This window comes from Neophocaena asiaeorientalis, unplaced genomic scaffold, assembly GCF_003031525.2.
Source record: "Neophocaena asiaeorientalis asiaeorientalis breed wild unplaced genomic scaffold, Neophocaena_asiaeorientalis_V1.1 scaffold76, whole genome shotgun sequence".
NCBI classification, from domain to species: domain Eukaryota; kingdom Metazoa; phylum Chordata; class Mammalia; order Artiodactyla; family Phocoenidae; genus Neophocaena; species Neophocaena asiaeorientalis.
The window spans coordinates 1,976,199-1,996,866 of NW_020173668.1; the positions used below are offsets into that span (position 1 = coordinate 1,976,199).

Here is a 20,668-nt window from a genome sequence, read left to right on the forward strand (position 1 = left end):
CCCTCACCCCGGGTCTGGATGTTCAGGGACTCAGAGAAAAGAAGCATGGATGAGAGACCTACACTTACAGATCGGCGTTCATTGTGGCCAGTGGTGCAGGTAAGGGGTAAGCATTGTGTCCAGGGTCAGAGTGCCCTGAACTCTCATTCATGCATCAGTTCACTCACTCATGTCCAGATTTAACACACAATCTGGGTGTGGGGTGAGGTGTAGTATTGTGTGTGTGTTTTACAATCCACACCACCGGCTCCTGTCCCCAAGGAGCTTATGGTGTAAATTAAAGACAGGGGAGAAAAGTCATGTATACAGAGAACTCCAATACAAGGCAAGAGGTGAAAAGTATCCCCAGAGAGATACAAATAAAGTGCTAAGGGAATTCAGAAAAGGAAGATGATGTCAAATTAGGGGGAAGGAGCAGAGGAGGGGAGGTGTGGGAAGGCTTTGGGTGGAGGCGTCACTGTGCTCTCCTTAAATTCTAGTGGGACTGGACACCAAGTGAGGGGTGAAGTGGCATTCCGGGCAGCACAAATGGGGAATGGGAAAGAGCGTGGGTCTAGGGTTCAGAAGGATCCAGGTTGAAATCCACGACTAACTGGTGGCCTTGAGCGAGTCACTTCAGCCTTTCTATACTTTAGTGGATGGGGGCGAGAGTGTAAAGGATGGAGCAATAGAACCTTCCTGGCCTGCCTTCCAGGGCTGCCAGGAAGTGCAAATGGAGTACTTTATGTGAAAGCAGTTGGAAAACCGTAAAGTGCTAGCACATACAGGGGTTGTTTTTATTTTAAAAACGTTAGCTGATCCTGTAACAGAGCTCCTAGTTAAGAACACAATAATGACTGAATCTGAATGGGCTAATGAACTGTTCAGCGCAGAGCTGTCTCTGACCCAACCATCCAGGGTCTGAGGGAGGTGTCGTTGATCTTTAAGATACTTCTATTCTTAGAAGGTTAAGGATAGCCCTTAACCACCACTGGCTTTTCTAAAAATCCTGCTATTGTCTGTCATTGTATCTAAACTCCATCCATCCACCTATCTATCCATCCATCCACCCATCCATCTATCCAATAAACCTATAATGAGTATATCCACAGCCAGATAACCCTGATCAGTGCTGGGGATACAGAAAAAATTAGACCCCTTCTCTGTGCTCAAGAAGTCTACAGCTTAGTGGGAAAGACAGCTATATAAACCATATATCATTCCTTTTCTTAAACCCATTTTCAGTCAGTTCTATGTTTTGGGGGTAACAAGTTCCACAGACCACAGATTATGGGATTTTAAAGCTGAGGGATCTTAGAAATCATCTCTTCTATCACACTCATTTTACTGATGGGGGAAATTATTATTTGTGTGGAAAGCACTATGACTTCCTCTTATTTGCCTCAAAATGACCTCTCCAAGGTTTCAAGTTCAGTTCAGTTCAATGAATCTTTGTTAAGCATCTGTTATATGCCAGGCTCTGTGTAAGAGCTGCAGGTCCGATGATGGAGAAGACATAATTCCAGCCCTCACAGAGGTCACAGTCTAGGGGGAAAAGAACACACAAAGAGATAACAGCTATAGTGCTTGATACTGAAAACTACAGGAGAAGGGCCCCTGATTTGGATATGGGGGAGCTTGGGAGAGGCTTCCCAGCAAGAAGTCCTGTGAGCCATGTCTTGAAGGGCGAAAGCAATGTGCTGGATGAAGATGTACTGGAAGGGCTTGCCAGGCAGAAGGAAAAGCGTGAGCAAAGGCGTGGAGGTATGAAATAGCATGGCTTGTTGGAGGAACCGTAAGAAGCTGGTGGTATTGGGGCTTAAAGAAGGAAGTGGTGAGGAATGAATGTGGACAGGAGGGTGGGGGCAGAGCGACAGCACACCTGATGTGGAGCGGGTATGGCCAAAGGCCACCATTACCTTATTGGGTTTCATGAGTATGTCCTTGTACACTTTCCTTGTCTTCTCTGGGCTAAGAAACTCCACCACATCCCCTTGACCTTCATCTTTACAGACTTAAGAGGCATAATTTATTTGAAGGAAGAGCCTATCCTTCATGGTGTGGATTTGGACATGCAGGAAAAAGTCAACCCTGATTTGCAGGTGTAAACACTCCCTTCATCATCACTGATTTCAAGCTATCAGTGTGACATCACTGGTTGTGGAGTTGGGAAGAGATATACACCTTTGGCTTTTAGGAGCCAGTACCAGCCAGCTCCAGCACACCAGCTTCTGGGCAGCGTGTGTGGCTTGGTGAGATAGCCCACTACTACTGACTTGCATGATGTAGGGGCCCTTATCACTCCCATTTTATAGAGTAGGAAGCTGAGGATCAGAAGGTAGTTATCCTGCCTGTGGTTACACAGCCATTGCATGGCAGAGAGGGGCTCCAGCCTGGGCAGTCTGACTGTAGATCCCGAGCTCTAACCGTGATATCATTCACTTCGCATTCCCATAGGGTGGCTGTACTGAAGGGCATGAGCTGCATCGGTGGCATTAGCTGTCAAGCTCCAGCCCATTTCCAGATGAATCTCTAGCTTTGGCTCTGGTATAGTTTAGTCCCCCACCCCCGCCAGGTGTTTCTTATCCCCCTCTGTGATAGCAGGACATATTCTAACAGTCCCTATGGGATCCAGCTGGTACAGCCGGGATGGCCCAGAAAGGTCAACTGAGGCAGAAGACAGGTCATAGCGGTAGAGTGAGCACAGAAATGCCCAGACTTGGAGTCTGCCCCTAAAAATTGATTTTTCATAGCCCAGATGCTGTATCCAGCCCTGAGAAGCAATACTAACAGCATATTTCTGCTACTAATGACATAGTAATGATAATTTATTAGGAAATCATTAAGCCTAAGTATATGATCTGGAGCCTTGAACCAAACAGGTGGCTCTGTTTGGGGATGGATGGAGGGAAACCAAGAAGACAGAAGGGAAGGGGAGAGCAGGCAGGGCATTCTGGAAGGGGTGAGGTGGAGGGTACCAGAGGGCCGGCATGGTCGTGAGAAAACACATGAGACCCCAGCTTGTGTCTGAGCCCCGGCGCTATGACTTGTAGTGGCAGGGGGTGTGACCATGTCATTGATAATAATAACAGTAATCAAGATTATCAGGTGTAGTTGCAATTATTCAGGTTTCTGGGGTTGTGACTTACAAGTACTATTTAGCTCTCAATCATTCGGGCTGAGAGGGGATTGGAGAGGTGAGAACTGGCATACGGAGGATACTCTGGGCTCTTTTGATGGGAGCCCTGCTCCTTCCTGACCTGGCCACTTGCTGCTCACCATTCAGAACTGCTTTAGAACCTCACTGTGTGTGGGCATGTGTGTGTGTGTGTGTGTGTGTGTGTGTGTACATGTTTGTGGGCCAGTGAGTGCACACCTATGTATATAGGTGCACCTGCATACGTGTATCTGTGTGCGTGTGTGCATGCATGGCTCTCCTCCTCTTCCCCCTTCCTACCAGAGAAGCAGCTGGACAGAGGCCAAGGGGTGATGGGGGAAGCAAGAGCCAGGCAGGAAGATGCCTCCCTCCTAAAACCCCAGGTGTGCTTGGGGAATCCCATAATGGCCCCTTCTTCACTGATCCCTAAGTCGGCTGCCGTTAGAAGTGGAAATGAATTCGGCTGGGTCCCATCTTTTTGGAACTCCCTTTGCACACAGTGGGAGCTTAATAAATACTTGATGATGGTTCTGAACCTGGGAAGCCAGCAGCTGTTCCCAGCTCTGACTCTCAGAACTCCATGGGACAGATCAGGTGGGGAGCGACCACGGGGGCTTTCAGTCTTCCTTCCAGACCTTCCCATGACTCCAAGTCCAGCTGGAGCCATAGTCCATTTCACACATCCTGCTTTGGGGAGGCCAGTTCTTCCTCCACAGCTTCTCTCTGGCTCTTTCCACCCCTCATTTGAGCAATATTTATGGAGCAACCACTGTGCACTGAGCATCACAGTGGACAGGCATCCTGGGAGATGGTATAGGAGCTGTGGGGTCAGACTGAGCTGAGTTCGAATTCTAGCATCCTTAATTACAAACGGGGTAACATCTGGCAAGCTATTTATCTGTGCTTGAGTGATTTTTTAAAAAACGGGTTTCATCTGTAAAAGCAGAAGGATGACATCATTTTCATAGGGTTGATGTGAGGCTTAGAAATAACAGATGCTCCTGCACACATATTGCAGGCAGTTCAGTATTTACCTGGGGTCAGGAGGATGTGGGTTCCCTCTGCTTCTGTGACCTTGAAGTCGTTACTCAGTAATCTCTGAGCATCAATTTGTGAAATGGGAACACGATGCCCACCTCCTTGCGTATTTGGAGGATGTAGCTGGATAATATGTGTGAAACAACCTATCGCAAACCCTGACCATTAATAACTGTCTTCCTGCTTCTTGCCCCCGCATCAGGATGCACAGCTCCCCTCCTTAGGAGGACCTCTGCTCCTCCTCGCCACCGCCCCGCGTGCGCGTACATCCCGTATCGCCGTGCGCTGACGGCTTTCTGCCATACCTGTCAGAGGAAAGAGGGCAGCTGCTCAGCTCCCGGGTGGGGAGCGGAAACTACATTTCCCAGCCTTCGCTGCGCTGCCACTGGGGCTGGGAGCGGAGCGCGGCAGGCCCCTCCTTCGGGGAGGAGCCTATGCGGGGGGCGGAGTTAGGAGGTGGTTGGAGAGTTAAGACAAGCCAATGAGACCGGCTGCTAATAAGTGGGCTTGGCTTACCCTATAACAGTGGCAGGAGGAGGAGAGCAAAGCTATTGAGCCAGCGAGGAGTGAAGCTGAACCTGGACTCACACGCTCCTAGAGGACCACCTCCTGAGACAGAGTTCTTTTTCCCCCTTCTTCATCTTTCTCCAAGCTCCCCTCCTGCCCTCCCTCCTTGCCCAGTACAATGCATTCTTGAGTGGCAGCGTCTGGACTCCAGGCAGCCCCAGAAAACCGGAGCAAGCCAAAGAGAGAGGACTGGAGCCAAGACACTCTGGTGGGGGAGCTTGGATGCCTGGCTTCCTTTGAGGACATCTTTGGAACGAGGGTGGCTTTGGGGTGGGGAGTTGTGCTGCAGGGAATCCAGCCAGGCCCCAAGATGGACACTTCTGGGCACTTCCATGACTCCGGGGTGGGGGACCTGGATGAAGACCCCAAGTGCCCCTGTCCATCCTCCGGGGATGAGCAGCAGCAGCAGCCGCCGCCGCCGCCGCCACCAGCACCAGCACCACCAGCAGCCCCCCAGCAGCCCCCAGGACCCCCGTTGCAGCCTCAGCCTCCGCAGCTTCAGCAGCAGCAGCAGCAGCAGCCGCATCCCCTGTCTCAGCTCGCCCAACTCCAGAGCCAGCCCATCCACCCCGGCCTGCTACACTCCTCTCCCACTGCTTTCAGGGGCCCCCCTTCATCCAACTCCACCGCCATCCTCCACCCTTCCTCCAGGCAAGGCAGCCAGCTCAATCTCAATGACCACTTGCTTGGCCACTCTCCAACTTCCACAGCCACAAGTGGGCCTGGTGGAGGAGGCCGGCACCGGCAGGCCAGCCCCCTGGTGCACCGGCGGGACAGCAACCCCTTCACAGAGATAGCCATGAGCTCCTGCAAGTACAGCGGTGGGGTCATGAAGCCCCTCAGCCGGCTCAGCGCCTCCCGGAGGAACCTCATCGAGGCTGAGCCCGAGGGCCAGCCCCTCCAGCTCTTCAGCCCCAGCAACCCCCCGGAGATCGTCATCTCCTCCCGGGAGGACAACCATGCCCACCAGACCCTGCTCCATCACCCCAATGCTGCCCACAACCACCAGCACGCCGGCGCCACCGCCAGCAGCACCACCTTCCCCAAAGCCAACAAGCGGAAAAACCAAAACATTGGCTATAAGCTGGGACACAGGAGGGCCCTGTTTGAAAAGAGGAAGCGACTGAGTGACTATGCTCTGATTTTTGGGATGTTTGGAATTGTTGTTATGGTGATAGAGACCGAGCTCTCTTGGGGTTTGTACTCAAAGGTAGGGGCTGCAGTTTCTCTTTATACCTTGAACAAAAGGAATATGTAGGTAGCAAGAGAGAGAGGGAGAGAGAGCGCGCGCCGAGTTGGGCGGGGGGCGCGGAGAGAGAGAGAGAGAGATTGGGGGAGAGAGAGAGATGGTGGTGCTGGGGAGAGGCGTTTGCTCAGTTATATGGAACACTCTAACTTCCCATGGTTTTCCTGCTTAATCCCGGAGAATTCATTCCTTGCTTCCTTGGGAGGGGGGACATCCCCACACACTGTGTCTAATTTGTAGACTCTGTGTTAGGGAGGATTAAAGAATCCCTTCTGAGAAATCATCTTTCCTCCTGGCTCACTCGTACTAAAGCATAACCTAGCAGCTTAACGCACCAATTAATTACACTCTGCCTTGATGTGCTTGCCAGTTCCTGTGACTTCCCCTCCTCTCCTCCCCTCCCTGCTCCACTCCATTTTCCCGAGGATAAAAAAGAAATAAATGTCTGGGTGTGGGGGGGTGGGGATTCCATGCCAGTGCCTTCTCTCTCTGTCTTCTCTCTCTCTCTTCCCAAGTTTCTGTTTCCCTCCTCATCCCTGAGAGACTTAGGGCAAAATAGAAAAGCACCAGTGACTTGAGTCTCCTGGCGGCATGGGGTAAAAATGTAGGCGGAGGAAATCAGCGGTCTTTTCTCTCAGGAAAGAGGACTCAGAATAAACCTGCTGCTGCCTTGTAAACATCCCCTGATAAAAATGGCTACAGGTGTTACCCGGGCAGAGCAGATGGGCGCCGCCTTGGCATCAGCTGGGGTGGGGGGGGGAGTGCCTCTTCTTCGGATGGGATGACAGGGCTTCCTGGGAGTCCCCGAGAGCTCATGCCCCCGGCTCAGCCCCAGTTCTCCCCTCCCACCCCAACTCCTTCTTCTCGGGATAAATACGGATGAGTGTGTGAGTGCGCGCCCCGATGGAGAACGGCGGCACGGCTTTAGCGGGGGAGCTGGCCCCACTGCCCGAGTCTCTGTCCAGTTCCAAGACGGAGGAGGGGGTTTCCCTCCCCAAGTGGGCTTGGAAATCGCGTTCTCCAAGTGAGTGGGGCTTGAGGAAGGTGGGTTTCTGTCAAAGCTCTGCTTGCTGGGAGCCCTCCTGCTGCGAGCTTGAAGGCTTGGAGACCTGGGGAGTCACTGGGCAAGTGGATTTTTTTCCCACTCTACCCTTCACCCCCAATTTGTTGGTGTGTGTGTGTGTGTGTGTGTGTGTGTGTGTGTGTGTGTGCAGGCTTGCTTGTTGTTTGGATTTCTCTACTTATTTGTCATTTTGGGCAGCGGGTAGCTGGGAGGGGTTCAGCTGTTGGAGGTTTCAAATAGAGCTTGTTTCAGGCTGGGCACAGCTGCTGCGAGACTGTCACATTCCTTGTTGAAATCCAGCCACAAAAACCTAGGAGGTGCTGATCGGATTTCCCCTCTCGCTAGCTGGAGCAGAGGATGGGCAGATTTGCCTGCTCTGGAAAGGGGTGGGGCAGACCTGTCAGATGACCTGAATAACCAGAATCAAGACTGCCAGGTGGAGGGTCCCCCAGGGACCTGGCTGCTCAGAGAGGACTGCCCCAGCCCCGGGCAGCTCCTGGAAGCTGCCTTCGTCTAAACGGCTCAAGGATTTGAGCCCCTCAGTGAGCCGGAGCGAGTGGGGTTTCCCCGGGAATCGTAGCTCACTTAGTCATTCCCTGTAATGAGCCTCTGAATCTGCGGGTCCTTCTGCTCGCTGCCTTCTCCCACTGGGCGCTCCAGGAGAGGGGGCTGCTAGCCTCGGCAGGCCTGGCAGCTGCCCTGGGCACAATCCCGGCTCCCTCCAGGCACCCCCTGGGTTCCAGGAGCCCTTGCTGGGGGAAGCTGATGAAGGCCCAAGTACTGGAGGGGTGGGGAGAAGGGGCAAGACAAGCACCCTCTCTTTTAGTGAACCCTGTGGTCAGAGCTCTTAGGGGAATGGCCCTTCCTAGAGGCAGCTCCCAGCATGGGATTGGTCTGTGCACATTTGTTTTAATGGGGCGGGAGGGTTGCTGCTAGAGCAGGTGCCTCCCTGATGGAGTATTCAGGGAAAGGGGCTTTCCCAGAGCCGGAGACAGCAGACTCTGGCGCAAAGGAAGGGTGAGGTGATCCAAGGGGTGGGCTTTGCCTAATTTTACATTGATGACCCTCTGGCTGATGGAAGAATGGAGGGGGCAGCAACCCGGGAAGTCCTGCCTGCCTCAGCTCGTGAGGCGGCCACCTCCTGTGCACCTTGGGGTCGGTATCGGTTGTGATGAGCAGGGCTCACCCGCTCACCAGCCCTTCCATCCTCTATCCATCCAGGCACTGAGTCATTATTGGAACAAGTATTTTCTGGGTGTCTGTGGCAGGCCCTGTGGACCCAGGAAGGGATAAGGTAGCTATTCCCTCTCCTCCTGGGGGCAAATAGGATTGTTTTAAAGAAGCAGACCAAAGTTTGAATCCTAGCTCTGCCACCTCCAGTGTGTGATCTTGGACAAGCCATGTAGCTTCTCTGAGCCTGTCTCTGCAGCTGTCAAGTGGGGAGAGTGAATTAGTGTAAGGCGCTCCATACAGGACCTACTGTTATTGTTATTAATGATGAAGATGAGAGGAAAAGAGATGTCTTTTTCCTCTGTTATCTAACTCTGGCTCCAGAATTAGTTGGGGCCTTGATAGCTTGGGAGCTAAGACTTGTCAGTGGAGCGAGAAGTTGTATCTCGGAGGGGAGAAGTTCTGAGATGGGGCTGGGTCTTCTGACTGGAAACCACCTATAGCATGGGTCTGTTGTAGGGGAGGTGAACATTTGTTCTCCAGCCTTGCAGAGAAAACGGACTCTGTTGTGACAAGAGGGTTTAGCTCAGAATGAAGAATCAACAGCTGGGGGAACTCAGATGTTCAGTGGACCCTGGGGAGGGATGGGTAACAGCCTCTTTTGCTGGAGAACTCTCTGTGTCTGGTTGGCTTTGCTAACTGGTCTGGAAGCAGGAGGGTGGACAGGGTGGCCTCAGGCACCCCACCCAGACTGGGTTATTCTGCACTGATGGTGGAAGTTCCCACTCAAAGGCCCTGGGGAGAGGGACACACTTTCTTTTCCCCAAATGATGAAGACTGCTAACCTTGTGCTTGAGCTGCTGCTTTCAGAAGTTCTCTGCTCTTTTCCACGGGGCTGTGGCCTTCCTGTTTGCCTGTCCTTGGCTGATATCTGTTACTGGGGGAGGAATTCACCATGCAGGCCTGGCTCTCTTGAGAAGGAAAATGGCATGACCCCTGAGCATAGTCAGTTAATGCAAAAGGGAGCCAGCCTGAGGAGGTAAGAAATCAGGACGGAATGGTCCTTGGCTCTGCTCTCACAAGCCTCAGGTGATGATGGGGAAGGAAGATGGGCTGCGGTAAGAGGAGAGCTGTTTGTGATCACGCCAAGGCTGTGGCTTCTGATGCTACTGGGTTATCCCCGAACCGAATGAGCATCCAGGTGTTTTCCTTATGGGTGGATTTACCCTTGAGGCCTTAGCCACCATCGTAGGCCAGGTCTAGAGGTCCTGTTGAGGAATCTTAGTGGCATTGTCTCTACTACATTAGTGCTGGTCAGGATTAAGGAATGAGGATTTGGGGAGTCTTTCTTGGCATGCTTAATTTTCTTCCAGAGCTGGTTTGAGGCACACCCACTTTGTGGTCTTACACTGCCTGCTGTGCTCTTTCCACTTGAGTCCAGAGAGAGCTGGGGACTCTGTGGATGCCCCCTCCCCACCTTGCCATCCTGCCTGAGCTGGTGCCTCCATCCAGCTGGCAAGTCATCAGTGGGCCTTATTTCTCAGGAACCTTGGGCATCGGGCTGTGGGGTCAGCCCAGGGGAGGCTGGGAAATGCTGGGACAGCAGCAAGGTGGTTCTCTGTCTCCACCAATTTTGCACAACCTCAAACCACTTAACCACCTCCGGCCTCACAATCTGTCTGAGTTTCGCTGCCCAGGTAGAGCCCATCCTCTGCCCCTCTTGTGCCCCACTCCTGCCCTCCCCACCAACTTCCTGCCCCTCCGCTCTTCCAGCTCCCCCGAGGGGCCTTGTTGCTGGGGTCACCCGGGCCGTGGGTGGAGGAGTGGATATGCTGGGGCTTCCCTGTCTACTCCATGCGTGGCTTCCTTTCTTCAGGCCCCCTCGTGGGAGGCCACCCTGAAAAGGGCAGCCTTCTCTGTATGCCCTGGGGAGCTCGGTCTCCCGGCCATTCGCTCTTCCAAGAGAGTGGGGCCCCTTAGGGCCAACTTGTATCTCTTTGCTGACCTCACAGAGGTCCACCCCCAGCTTCCAGCCTGAATGATTGAGTGGGCTCACCGGTCCCAGCTCTTCTGTTCCCCTGCCCTCCCTGTCATGGAGGTCTTCTCTGCAGAAGGGCAGAGCAGCAGCCGGGGCTCTGCTGGGTGAATTGTCTACACCTCCTGCCAGACCCAGGAGCCGCTTTGGGGTAGGAGGGTGACTGTGGGGGGATGTCCTGATGATTGGGAGCAGATGCCTCGGGGCACTCGTGTCTGTGATTTCAAGCATGCTGGGAAAGTAGGAATAGGTCAGACTCCTCTGCATGGAGCCTCCCTGTGGGATGACCTGCAGGACCGGGTTGCAGAAGGCAGGAGACTCTTTATAAGCGATTGGCTAGAGGTAGGAGCCTGGGAGCCAGTCACCAAGGTCCCAGGCATACATTTTATCATCACACCCAGCGTCTTGGCCCAAGGAGGGCAAGAGAGACTCTGGGAGCGTGAAAACGAGCCCCTTCTCCCACCCAGGGTAGTGACGACTCGATTTATAACCTTTGTGGACAGTCTGCAAATGAGTCAAACGTTTGTAACCCACAGAAGGGACAGATAACTTTTATATATGCTTCTCCTTTGCATGTCATGACACTATTTATAACTGTCCCGGGGAAAAGACTTCATAATACATCCGGACTTCCCTTCCCCATGGGCAGTGCTCCCTGCTGCTCCGGCCCTGGCATCATTGCTAGGGCATTTATCGGCTACACAGGCTAATTAGAGAGCTGGTGGATGGCCTTGTATTTCCCTTATTGAGCTTGCAGGAAGGGGGATTTGTGAGGCCAGGGTCCAAAGATCTGCTCTAAAAAATATAAGGTAAAGAAAAACAAAATGAAAAGCAATTGGAGTAACCTCTGTGGTGAAGCTGAGGCTGGGAGAGAGATGTAAAATCAGAACTGAAAGGTTTGGTTTTGTTGCAGTTATTTGTAAAGCACATTTGGGGGAGAAAATGAGTGTGTGTGTACTAGAGAGAGAGGGAGAGAGAGGGAGAGAGAGGGAGAGAGAGAGGAAGGGGTTGTGGAGGGCGGCTGTATATTGATGAAACACCACCTTCCTCAGCTCAGTGGTAGGCAGACCAGCACGTTCATTCATTCGTAGCTGTTTTTCTTCTCTTTCTTTCAAAACCCCAAAGGCACAGAGAGAAAGAAGAAAGCCTCCTATTCCTCTTTAAATAATGATTCTAAGACTGCACACTGTTCTCGGGAGCTTTGGGGAGGAAAATTCTAGGGCCTTTTTTTCTGATAAGGAAAGTCTGGAGGAGGCTGATGGGTTTTTGGGTGCCCCCTCCCCCGACCCTGTCATTCCACCCCCAGGAGCTCAGCTGGGCTCCGAGAGCAAGGAGGGAGGGGGAGCTGGGGGCAGGGACCACCCTGCTTCATCTCTGGGCCTGGCACTGCATGGGCCACGAATGCTGCTGGGTGATGGGGCGGGGGAGGAGGGGACCATTTGTGCCTCACTGGGCCGGCTTTATCCTCGAGAGTCCTCGAGGTAGGGGGTGGTCACGGCACCCTTTGTAGATGAAGTCATGAGGCCAAGCTGACACTGCTAGTGGGTGGCGGCGCTGGAATAAGAACCCAGGCCCATTGGACTCCCAAGTTTAGGCCTTTTTCCTTGCCTGCTGCTGCTGGAGAAATTGCTTATCATTCTTAAGAGACAAATCAAGGTTTATGGGCATGAGAGCCTTGATGCGAAATGTTGGGATGGGATGAGCTTTACCGAGAGATAGGCAGGAAGCGGCTTGATGGAGGGTGGGAGATGCCAGTGCAGGTACCCAGAGGAGACAGTGTCCTGGGGGGTGGCCAGGGCAAGGGGGTGGGGCCCTGGGTGCAGCCTGGGTCCAGGCTGAGATGTGGACAGGCCCACTCTCCGTCATTGGGATGCCTCCTCACCTGGAGGCCTGGTAATACTGCCCCAGAGTGATGCTGGCAAAGCTGAGAGGGTGGAAGGTGTGGAATTAGACCCCTCCCTGCGAAGGCCTGGACCGGGAGGGCTCCTCACGCAGCCCCGATGGGCTCCCCTCCACCCTCGAGAGCCAGCAGGCCGGGACACTTCCACGCACGGCTCCCTGGCCTCTTGGTCCTCCTGTGAGCTTCCTGTCGCCCTCCTCTCCCCTTTCCAGCACTGGCTGCAGGGCTACTTATTGGGGTGACCCGCGTGGGCTCAGCATCTCACATCCAAGGTATTTCCATGTTTGTTTCTCCTCAGGGTCCCCACCTCGGCCTGGGAGTCATTACAGTCAGAGTATCTCACAGATGAGAAAACTGAGCTGCAGAGGGGTTGAGTGGCTACTCCTGGTGCCCATGTGAGGAGAGATGGTTCTAGAATGCACGCTCAGGTCCCCAGTGCCTTGCTCGTCTCTCTGTTCCAAATCCCACCAGAAACCTCTGCTGGGGATTTGAGTGAGGGAACCTTCAAGGGCTGCTCCATCCCTGCTTCTAGAACTTTCTTCCGCATCCTTGAGTCCCAGTTTCCTACTTCCCCGGCGTGAGGCTTTGTTTAGCTCTGTCAGCGGCAGTTAATGTTAAAGAAAGTCCTGTCTCTGCTTTGAAGGAGCCCTCAGGAGGTGCCTCCACCTCTTGCTTCTGACTTGTTGTATGGCCTTTGTCAAGTCCCTTCACTTCTCTGGGTCTCTGTTTCTCTAGTTTAAAAATGAGGGCTGGACTCTGATGCTGAACTCCCTTCCTGCTCCAAAGCTTTCTGATTCCATCAAACATATATTTGTTGCTGTTCCATCACCAAGACAGCAAGCCACGGTCCTCCAACTCCTGTTCTCAAGGGGCGTCGGGCCTGCACCCAGGCACCGTCCATCCAGGCTGGGCTGCAGTGGTGTTGGGAGCTCTGAGGAAGCAGGCAGTCATTCGGGATGTTTGGGAGGTTCCCTGTAGGAGGTGGGGTGGCCCCCGAAGGGTTAGACAGACCAAGATGGCAGGGTCATGTGCAGGGGGCCTTTCTGAGAGTGAGAACGTTGGCAGCCAGGGTACGGGGTGCAGAGTGAGTAGGGAATGGAGCAGGGGCAGCTTGGAGTTCCCGCCATGTGGTATCCACAGGGACAGGTAGGGAGGAAAGGGAAGCCTGGGATTTAATATTTAGTTGATAACTGTAATTGCCAGGGGCTCAGAGTTCTTCCTAGAGTTCTTCCTAGAGTTCTTCCTAGAGTTCTGCACCCTCAGACCCTTCTTTTCTGCTGCTCTTTTCTCAGAGGCAATACTGATTGGCAGAGGTGGCCTGGCATGGCAGTTGCAGCCGTGGGCTCTGGGTTCGCATCCAGACTCGGCAGCATCCTAAGGGGGGGTCCTCAGGGAGTTTCCTGAACCTGGAGCCTGTTTCTCAGATGTTCAGAGCGAATCGCAGCCCCTGCCTACAGCATAGCACCCAGGGCAGAGCTGGGCACACACTGAGCCCATCAGCTGTTGCTTTTGTGCGAGCAGTGCTTAGAAGATGATGCTGTTAGCCCTGAGTCCCCCAGAGAGCCGTGGAGGGTGCGGCTGCATGTGTCACCCTCCACAAAGGTGGCTGTAGAAAGGGGCTCTGGAAGAGGCGAACACGTGTGGAACATGCCCCCTTTCTCCTAAAATCAAATGGCTTTACCCTTGGTCCTGTTTCTGCCTGGGTCCCTGTGGGTGTGTCTGCACAAGTAAGAGGGAAGCAGACTGCTCCCTGGAAGGTGGGGCTGCAGTGGTGGCCTGGCCTGGGCTTCTGGAGCCTTCTTACCTCATGGGACCCAGTTATTCTACACTCAGCGTCAGCAATCTGTGGCCTGGGCACAGCTCGTTGGGTGTGGACCTGCAAATCGGACAGGTGGAGAGAAGACAAAAATAAGCCCAGGGAGCCAGGCCAGGAGGCCCGGAGGAAGGTCAGGGGGACACATGATGACCAGGCAGAATGAGGCTGAGAGCACGGATGACAGCGGGAGGGCCAGCCGGGAGGCCTTCCTGGGACAGAACTGGGCAAGCAAAGACTGCTAAGGCTTTCCTGACATGTCTTCAAGAGAACATAATTTTTCCTTCAAGACTTGCGATGGGGTACCGTCTTGAATTCAAAAGGTTGTGAGGGCTCGTGAATCAAGGTTCTCCCTATCCTTTCTGCGCTGGCAGGTGTTAACTCTCCCAACCAGGCGCCAAGGAGCATAAAGAGCAGCTGGGTTGGGGAGGGATGTACCAGGGGATCAGGGCTCGCCCTGCGTGGAGGCCATTTTTTTTTCCCCAAGGCCTGGTTGTAAGGTAACCAGAGTTGTATTCTGAGCAGAGCCGTGATAACACTAAATGAACAACATGCAAATGATGTGTGAAATAATATGCAAATTGGCATCTGTTATTTTTGAGTCAGCTTGTTGGGCATTTTTCTTAAAGGACAGGCATTGTGCTCAGTGTCAAATGAACAGAAAAGCTGTCTTACAGGATGCTCCCATGGGGGCTGAATGGGCTGGTACCTGCCCCTCAGAGCTCATGGGCACCAGGCCTGCCAGCCAGCATCTTCAGAATCATTGATGTTTAGCTTGAGCTGATAAATGGAGAAGCCCAGCAAGCTGGGGGTCTTGGCCAGGACCAGCCCACAGACAGGGAGCGGGAGGAGACAGGTGATGTGCTGGCTGACCGTGGGGAGTGGGGAAGAGACTGCGCTGGGGGCTAATTCTGGCCCAGCCCCGTGCTGCTGGGTGACCATAAGGCCAGTGACTCAAAGTCTCTGAGCCTCAGTTTCCCCATCTGTAAATGGAGAGGGTGGCATTCACCAGCCTGGTGAGTACTAAACGTGATAATGGTTGGGTAAGTGGCCAGCCCAGTGGCTGGCACATCCCAGGCTGCCAACAAATGGCAGTTCTTCTTAGCGCCTTTGCCTGAGTTGGCACCTGCCTGCATCCTCGCAAGGTTCCACCAGCAGGGATTTTTGCACAGCCTTTTCTCCCTTTTAAGAAGATTTCTGATTTTAACAAATTGGGGCTTAGCCATTTTCTCTCTCTTCTGGCTTCCATCGGGTAGGATGTTGGCTTGCTCAGTCAGTCCCCGAATAGCTCCCACATGTGGGAATGCCCGGAGCCACAGACATGGGTGACGTCACCTTCCTCTAGGATGAGGGCTTGGGCAGGGCATGTTGCTGTGGGTTGGGCTGCTGCCTTTGGAGGGGCTCAGAGCTGGATGGCATTGGTGGGTTGACCCAGGGGAGGCCTCCTCCAGGGGCAGCTGCTGGCATATCTGGCCTGGTGTGGTACCATACCTCCCTGAATGGCCAAGCTCCATGGGCCCACCAGGTGTGCCAGCCTGGGTGACATGGCCCCTGTACAGGCCTCCCACCTCAATGAGGAAGGCAGGGCAGAGACCATCTTCCTCTTTACAGGATCCCAAGACCCAGAGAAGTTATGTGACTTGTCCAAGGCCACTCAGCATTGTGAGTGGCAAGGGTGCAGCTAGAATCCAGGAATTCTGGGTTTTAGTCCCACTGAGCACCTGCTATGTGGCAGGCCCCAGTCTAGGTTCCAGGAGTGCAAAGGTCTGTGCCCTTAAGGATGTGAGTCAGCTATAGGGTTCTCTCCTCAATGAAATGTGTTTTTCTCTGCCTCTTCCTAAAAGAGCTCAGACTTTCAACACAGACCTGGATTCAAATCCTGGACATGTGCTATTGAGCTGTATGGCCTTGAGCAGTGGCCCCTTTTTTGGAAAGTGGGATTATAATTCCTTTTGCTGAGGGTGGAGGTGGAGGATTCAATTAGGCACAGACCTGGCCCCCGGGGGCTCTTTGGTCCACGCTGGTCCGTGGCAGGCTTTGTCATGCTATTTCTTTTGAGAGTTCGGTGGCTATGGGTTTGTAGAAACCCTTAGAGCTGGGCCCATGACTCCCTGCCTCTCTTGCTCTGGGCTGGACCGGGCGTTCAGCTCTGCCAAGATGCTCTCCGCTGCTCCTGGGGTAGTAATGATGCGGAGCCGGGTGGGAGGACATTTTGGCACAAGACACCAGACTGGTCCATGCTGTGTGCCAGTGATGGAAAGATCCCTCAAGAATGAAATGAAATTGATGTGAGTGAAGAGCAAGTCCAGGATGGAGGTTGAGTCATGAGGGTTTCCTCTTGGGTGGAGGGGACCATCTCTCATGCTCCTGTCCTCAGCAGCTTGACAGAACGTGCCTCTCTCACAAAATGGATACTTCTTTCCCCTTCCATAAAAATGACTCCAAAGCAACTCTTACGAGTATAAAAAGGCGTAAATGGAGGAGGAGAAGAAAATGAACATTTATGAAGGGCCTACAACTAGTGCTTTCACACACCTCTTCTCGTCTAATCCTCACAACAATCCTTGTTTTACAGATGACTGACCCAAGGATCAAAGAGGTTAGGTGACTTGCCCAGGGTCTCACAGCCAGGAAGTAGTGGACTTGGGGCTTGAACACATGATTTTGCAGATCACCTCCTGGCTTGGGGCTCTTTCAAGCCAAAACTGTTCTTGTTCTCTCCCCCCTTGCCCACCCCACCCCTTTTAGTTTTATACCACCCTCACAGTCCCACTAGCCTTACCAGAGCCTCAGTGGATGCTTTGAGCTCTGCAGGGAGGAGAGGGAGGAGAGGGAGGAGAGGGAGGAGAGGGAGGGGGGAGGCTCTCAGCTTAGATGAAGAAGCCTGTTGAACCTCCATGAGCCCTGGGTACGTTGACAGGGAAGGCTGGGCTCTGGGGCCGAGGATGGTCTCCCGCAGGCTCTGGAGGGGTCAGCTGATCAGTCAACAGACATGCTTTGGTGTTCTTGTTCCAGCTCTGCAGCTTCTTGGCTGTACAACCTAGATGACAAAGTTGACTTCCGTGAGCTTCAGTCTCCAGATCTGTGAATAGGGATGAGGATGTGTGTCATGAGGAGCCAATGAGACAAGACCCAGCGCTGGGCTCATGGTAAAGGGCTGGGGAAGTGCCAGCTGTTCTTATCGTTAATTTTCTCATTGTATAATCTGAAAACTCCAAACACAGACTTAGTCACCAAAGCCCAGAGGACTAGATAGAGTCGCTGACCTTGTGCTCCTTCCTGGCCAGATCATCTGTTGCCGGCCTGGCCAGCAGGCGTCTTCCTGGGCCCATCCCGTTTCATGCGCATTCCAGTGCCTCCCGCCCCCCTCTCCTCTGTTGGTCTCACTCCATGTCTATCCCAGAACCCCGTCACCCCTTGCTTCTCAAGCCCTTGGTCTTTTGTGGATAACTACTCATGAGGGTCGACAGGTGCCAGGTTGGCTCTCGGGGTTCAATACTTAACAAGACACGGAGTTCACAGGCTGGTCAGGGAGGCAGGCGTTGACCAAGTTATGACAGGTATGATGAGCATTTTATAGGAGACAAAACCACACATGTGTCCTGGATTTGACCCGCCAACCTGGCTGAGTCTCCCATTCCTTCTGCCCGTTCCCCCGCCCTCTATTCCCTGCGGGTTCACCTCGCCTTCACTTCTCTCATCTTCCCTTGTATCTGTCTCCCAGCTGCCCCCCACCTCTTATATATGACAGCGTAGCCTGGCGTTAGGAGAACAGGCTTCCACATGACAGAGCTGGGTTTGAATCCTGACTGTCACGTGTGGCTTTAGGTAAGTTGCTTCAATGCTTTGATTCTACTTCCTTGGGGGTTAACCCTGACCCTACTTCTGGGGCAGTTGTGAGGATTAAATGAGGCACCACTGTATGGAAAGCATGTGACATGGATTGTGGCCCATGCTGAGCACCAGTAAAGATTGTGGGTGAGGAGAAAGGCCCTGGGCTAGGATTGAGGAAACTTGGTTTCTGGGCCTCTGTTTTGTCATCTGGAAAATGGGAGAAGTGAGGTTGAGGATGATGATAATTTCTCCACTGGCCATTTTAAGGGATGAGGGTCATGAGGACCAGATGGAATTAAGGAGTGAAGGGGAAGAAAGCTGTGATGCCCGGAGTGAAGGAACACTTGGCTGATTGGTGGGTGCGTTGTGGAGGTGGCGGTGGGCTGGAGAGGTGTTTTGTTTTGTTTTTTTTAAAACGTTCTGCTTTCTTTCACTCTTTTTTTAAAAAATAAATTTCTTTGTTTATTTTTTGGCTGCATTGGGTTTTCGTTGCTGGGTGCAGGCTTTCTCTAGTTATGGCGAGCAGAGGCTACTTGTCGTTGCAGTGCATGGGCTTCTCATTGAGGTGGCTCCTCTTGTTGTGGAGCACGGGCTTTAGGCATGTGGGCTTCAGTAGTTGTGGCACACGGGCTCAGTAGTTGTGGCTTGCGGGCTCTAGAGCGCAGGCTCAGTAGCTGTGGCTTAGTTGCTCTGCAGCATGTGGGATCCTCCCAGCCCAGGGCTCAAACCCGTGTACCCTGCATTGGCAGGCAGATTCTCAACCGCTGCACCACCAGGGAAGTCCAGCTGGAGAGGTTTTATCTTCCTACCCAGGAGTGAAAACCCATGAAGGCATTGTGGCTAAGTGGATTTTCTCACTATCAGGAGATGGCTGAGACAGACCCTCCCGGCCAGCCTCCCTCCCTGCAGGCCAGCCCTTGGCATGAGGCCTGTTCGGCTCCTGAACCCTCCTAGCAGCAGGGATTTAATTACTATAATGTCAGTAGCCATGGCTCGAGGCTTTCTGGTGGAGGGGAAACAGATTTGTCTTCTCACTGGGAGAATAAAAATCGATAGGAAGGAAAGGAAATGTACCTTCCTCTGAAGTACCCACTGCTGTTGGGCTGATGGGTAGCTTTGCTGGAGATGGGGTGAGAGGAGCCTGGACAGCAGAGGGGAGGAGACACAGGGTCCACTTCAAGGACCCTTGGTTCTTGCTTTTGTCTTCTGTGCCATGACTCAGCTGAGCTGCCTTTTTTCCCCCAGATCAGCCTACCAGTCATATATCAAGCAACAACTGTATACCTGGCACTGCTCTGTAGAAATTTCTAGCAGAGTAGGGAAGCCAGGCCGAAAAATACGTAACTTTATTCATTCAATAAATAGTTATTGAACATCTGTTTTGTGCCAGCATTGTTCTACACACCACAGATATAGTACAAAGAAACCATAAAAGATAAAAAACCCTGGCCTCTGGAACATATATATATATTTTTTGAATTTTATTTTATTTGTTTATACCACAGGTTCTTATGTTATCTGTTTTATACATATTAGTGTATATATGTCAATCCCAGTCTCCCAATTCATCCCACCACCACCACCATCACCACCCTTGCTTTCCCTCCTTGGTGTCCATATGTTTGTTTCCTACATCTGTGTCTCTATTTCTGCATTGCAAACCGGTTCATCTGTACCATTTTTCTAGATTCCACATATATGCGTTAATATGTGATATTTATTTTTCTCATTCTGACTTACTTCACTCTGTATGACAGCCTCTAGGTCCATCCACATCTCTACAAAAGACCCAATTTTGTTCCTTTTTATGGCTAAGTAATATTCCATTGTATATATGTATCACATCTTCTTTATCCATTCGTCTGTCGATGGGCATTTAGGTTGCTTCCGTGACCTGGCTATTGTAAATAGTGCTGCAGTGAACATTAGGGGGCATGTGTCTTTTTGAATTATGGTTTTCTTGGGGTATAGGCCCAGTAGTGGGATTGCTGGGTCATATGGTAATTCTATTTTTAGTTTTTTAAGGAAACTCCATGCTGTTCTCCATAGGGGCTGTATCAATTTACATTCCCACCAACAGTGCAAGAGGGTTCCCTTTTCTCCACACCCTTGCCAGCATTTGTTGTTTGTAGATTTTGTCATGATACTCATTCTAACCAGTGTGAGGTGATACCTCATTGTAGTTTTATTTATTTATTTATTTATAGCTGCATTGGATCTTCATTGCTGCATGCAGGCTTTCTCTAGTTGTGGTGAGCAGGGGCTACTCTTCATTGTGGTGTGTGGGCTTCTCATTGCGGTGGCTTCTCTTGTTGCGGAACACGGGCTCTAGGCGTGCAGGCTTCAGTAGTTGTGGCATGTGGGCTCAGTAGTTGTGGCTCGTGGGCTCTAGAGCGCAGGCTCAGTAGTTATGGTGTGCACGGGCTTAGTTGCTCTGCGGCATGTGGGATTTTCCTGGACCAGGGCTTGAACTCGTGTCCCCTGCTTTGGCAGGCGGATTCTTAACCACTCTGCCATGAGGGAAGCCCCCATTGTAGTTTTAATTTACATTTATCTAATGATTAGTGATGTTGAGCAGCTTTCATGTGCCTCTTGACCATCTGTATGTTTTCTTTGGAGAAATGTCTACTTAGGTTTTCTGCCCATTTTTTGATTGGTTTGTTTTATTAATATTGAGCTGCATGAGCTGTTTATATATTTTGGAGATTAATCCTTTGTCCGTTGATTCATCTGCAAATATTTTCTCCCATTCTGAGTGTTGTCTTTTCGTACTGTTTCTAGTTTCCTTTGCTGTGCAAAGCTTTTAAGTTTCATTAGGTCCCATTTGTTTATTTTTGTTTTTATTTCCATTACTCTAGGAGGTGGG

The 20,668-nt window shown here is 52.2% G+C and overlaps 1 protein-coding gene across 2 annotated transcripts in view; it reads left to right on the top strand.

The window, feature by feature from the left end:
• The first annotated feature begins 4,725 nt into the window (after nt 1-4,725).
• The window catches only part of KCNN3 (potassium calcium-activated channel subfamily N member 3), a 161,954-nt gene continuing 146,011 nt past the window's right edge, over nt 4,726-20,668 (top strand). The window contains exon 1 of one of the 2 annotated variants that reach the window (XM_024748206.1): nt 4,726-5,951. In XM_024748206.1, coding sequence (XP_024603974.1) covers nt 5,052-5,951 — 900 coding nt within the window. In that variant the 5' untranslated portion in view covers nt 4,726-5,051. The remainder of the gene's footprint in view (nt 5,952-20,668) is intronic. The other variant, XM_024748207.1, reaches the window with a different exon arrangement.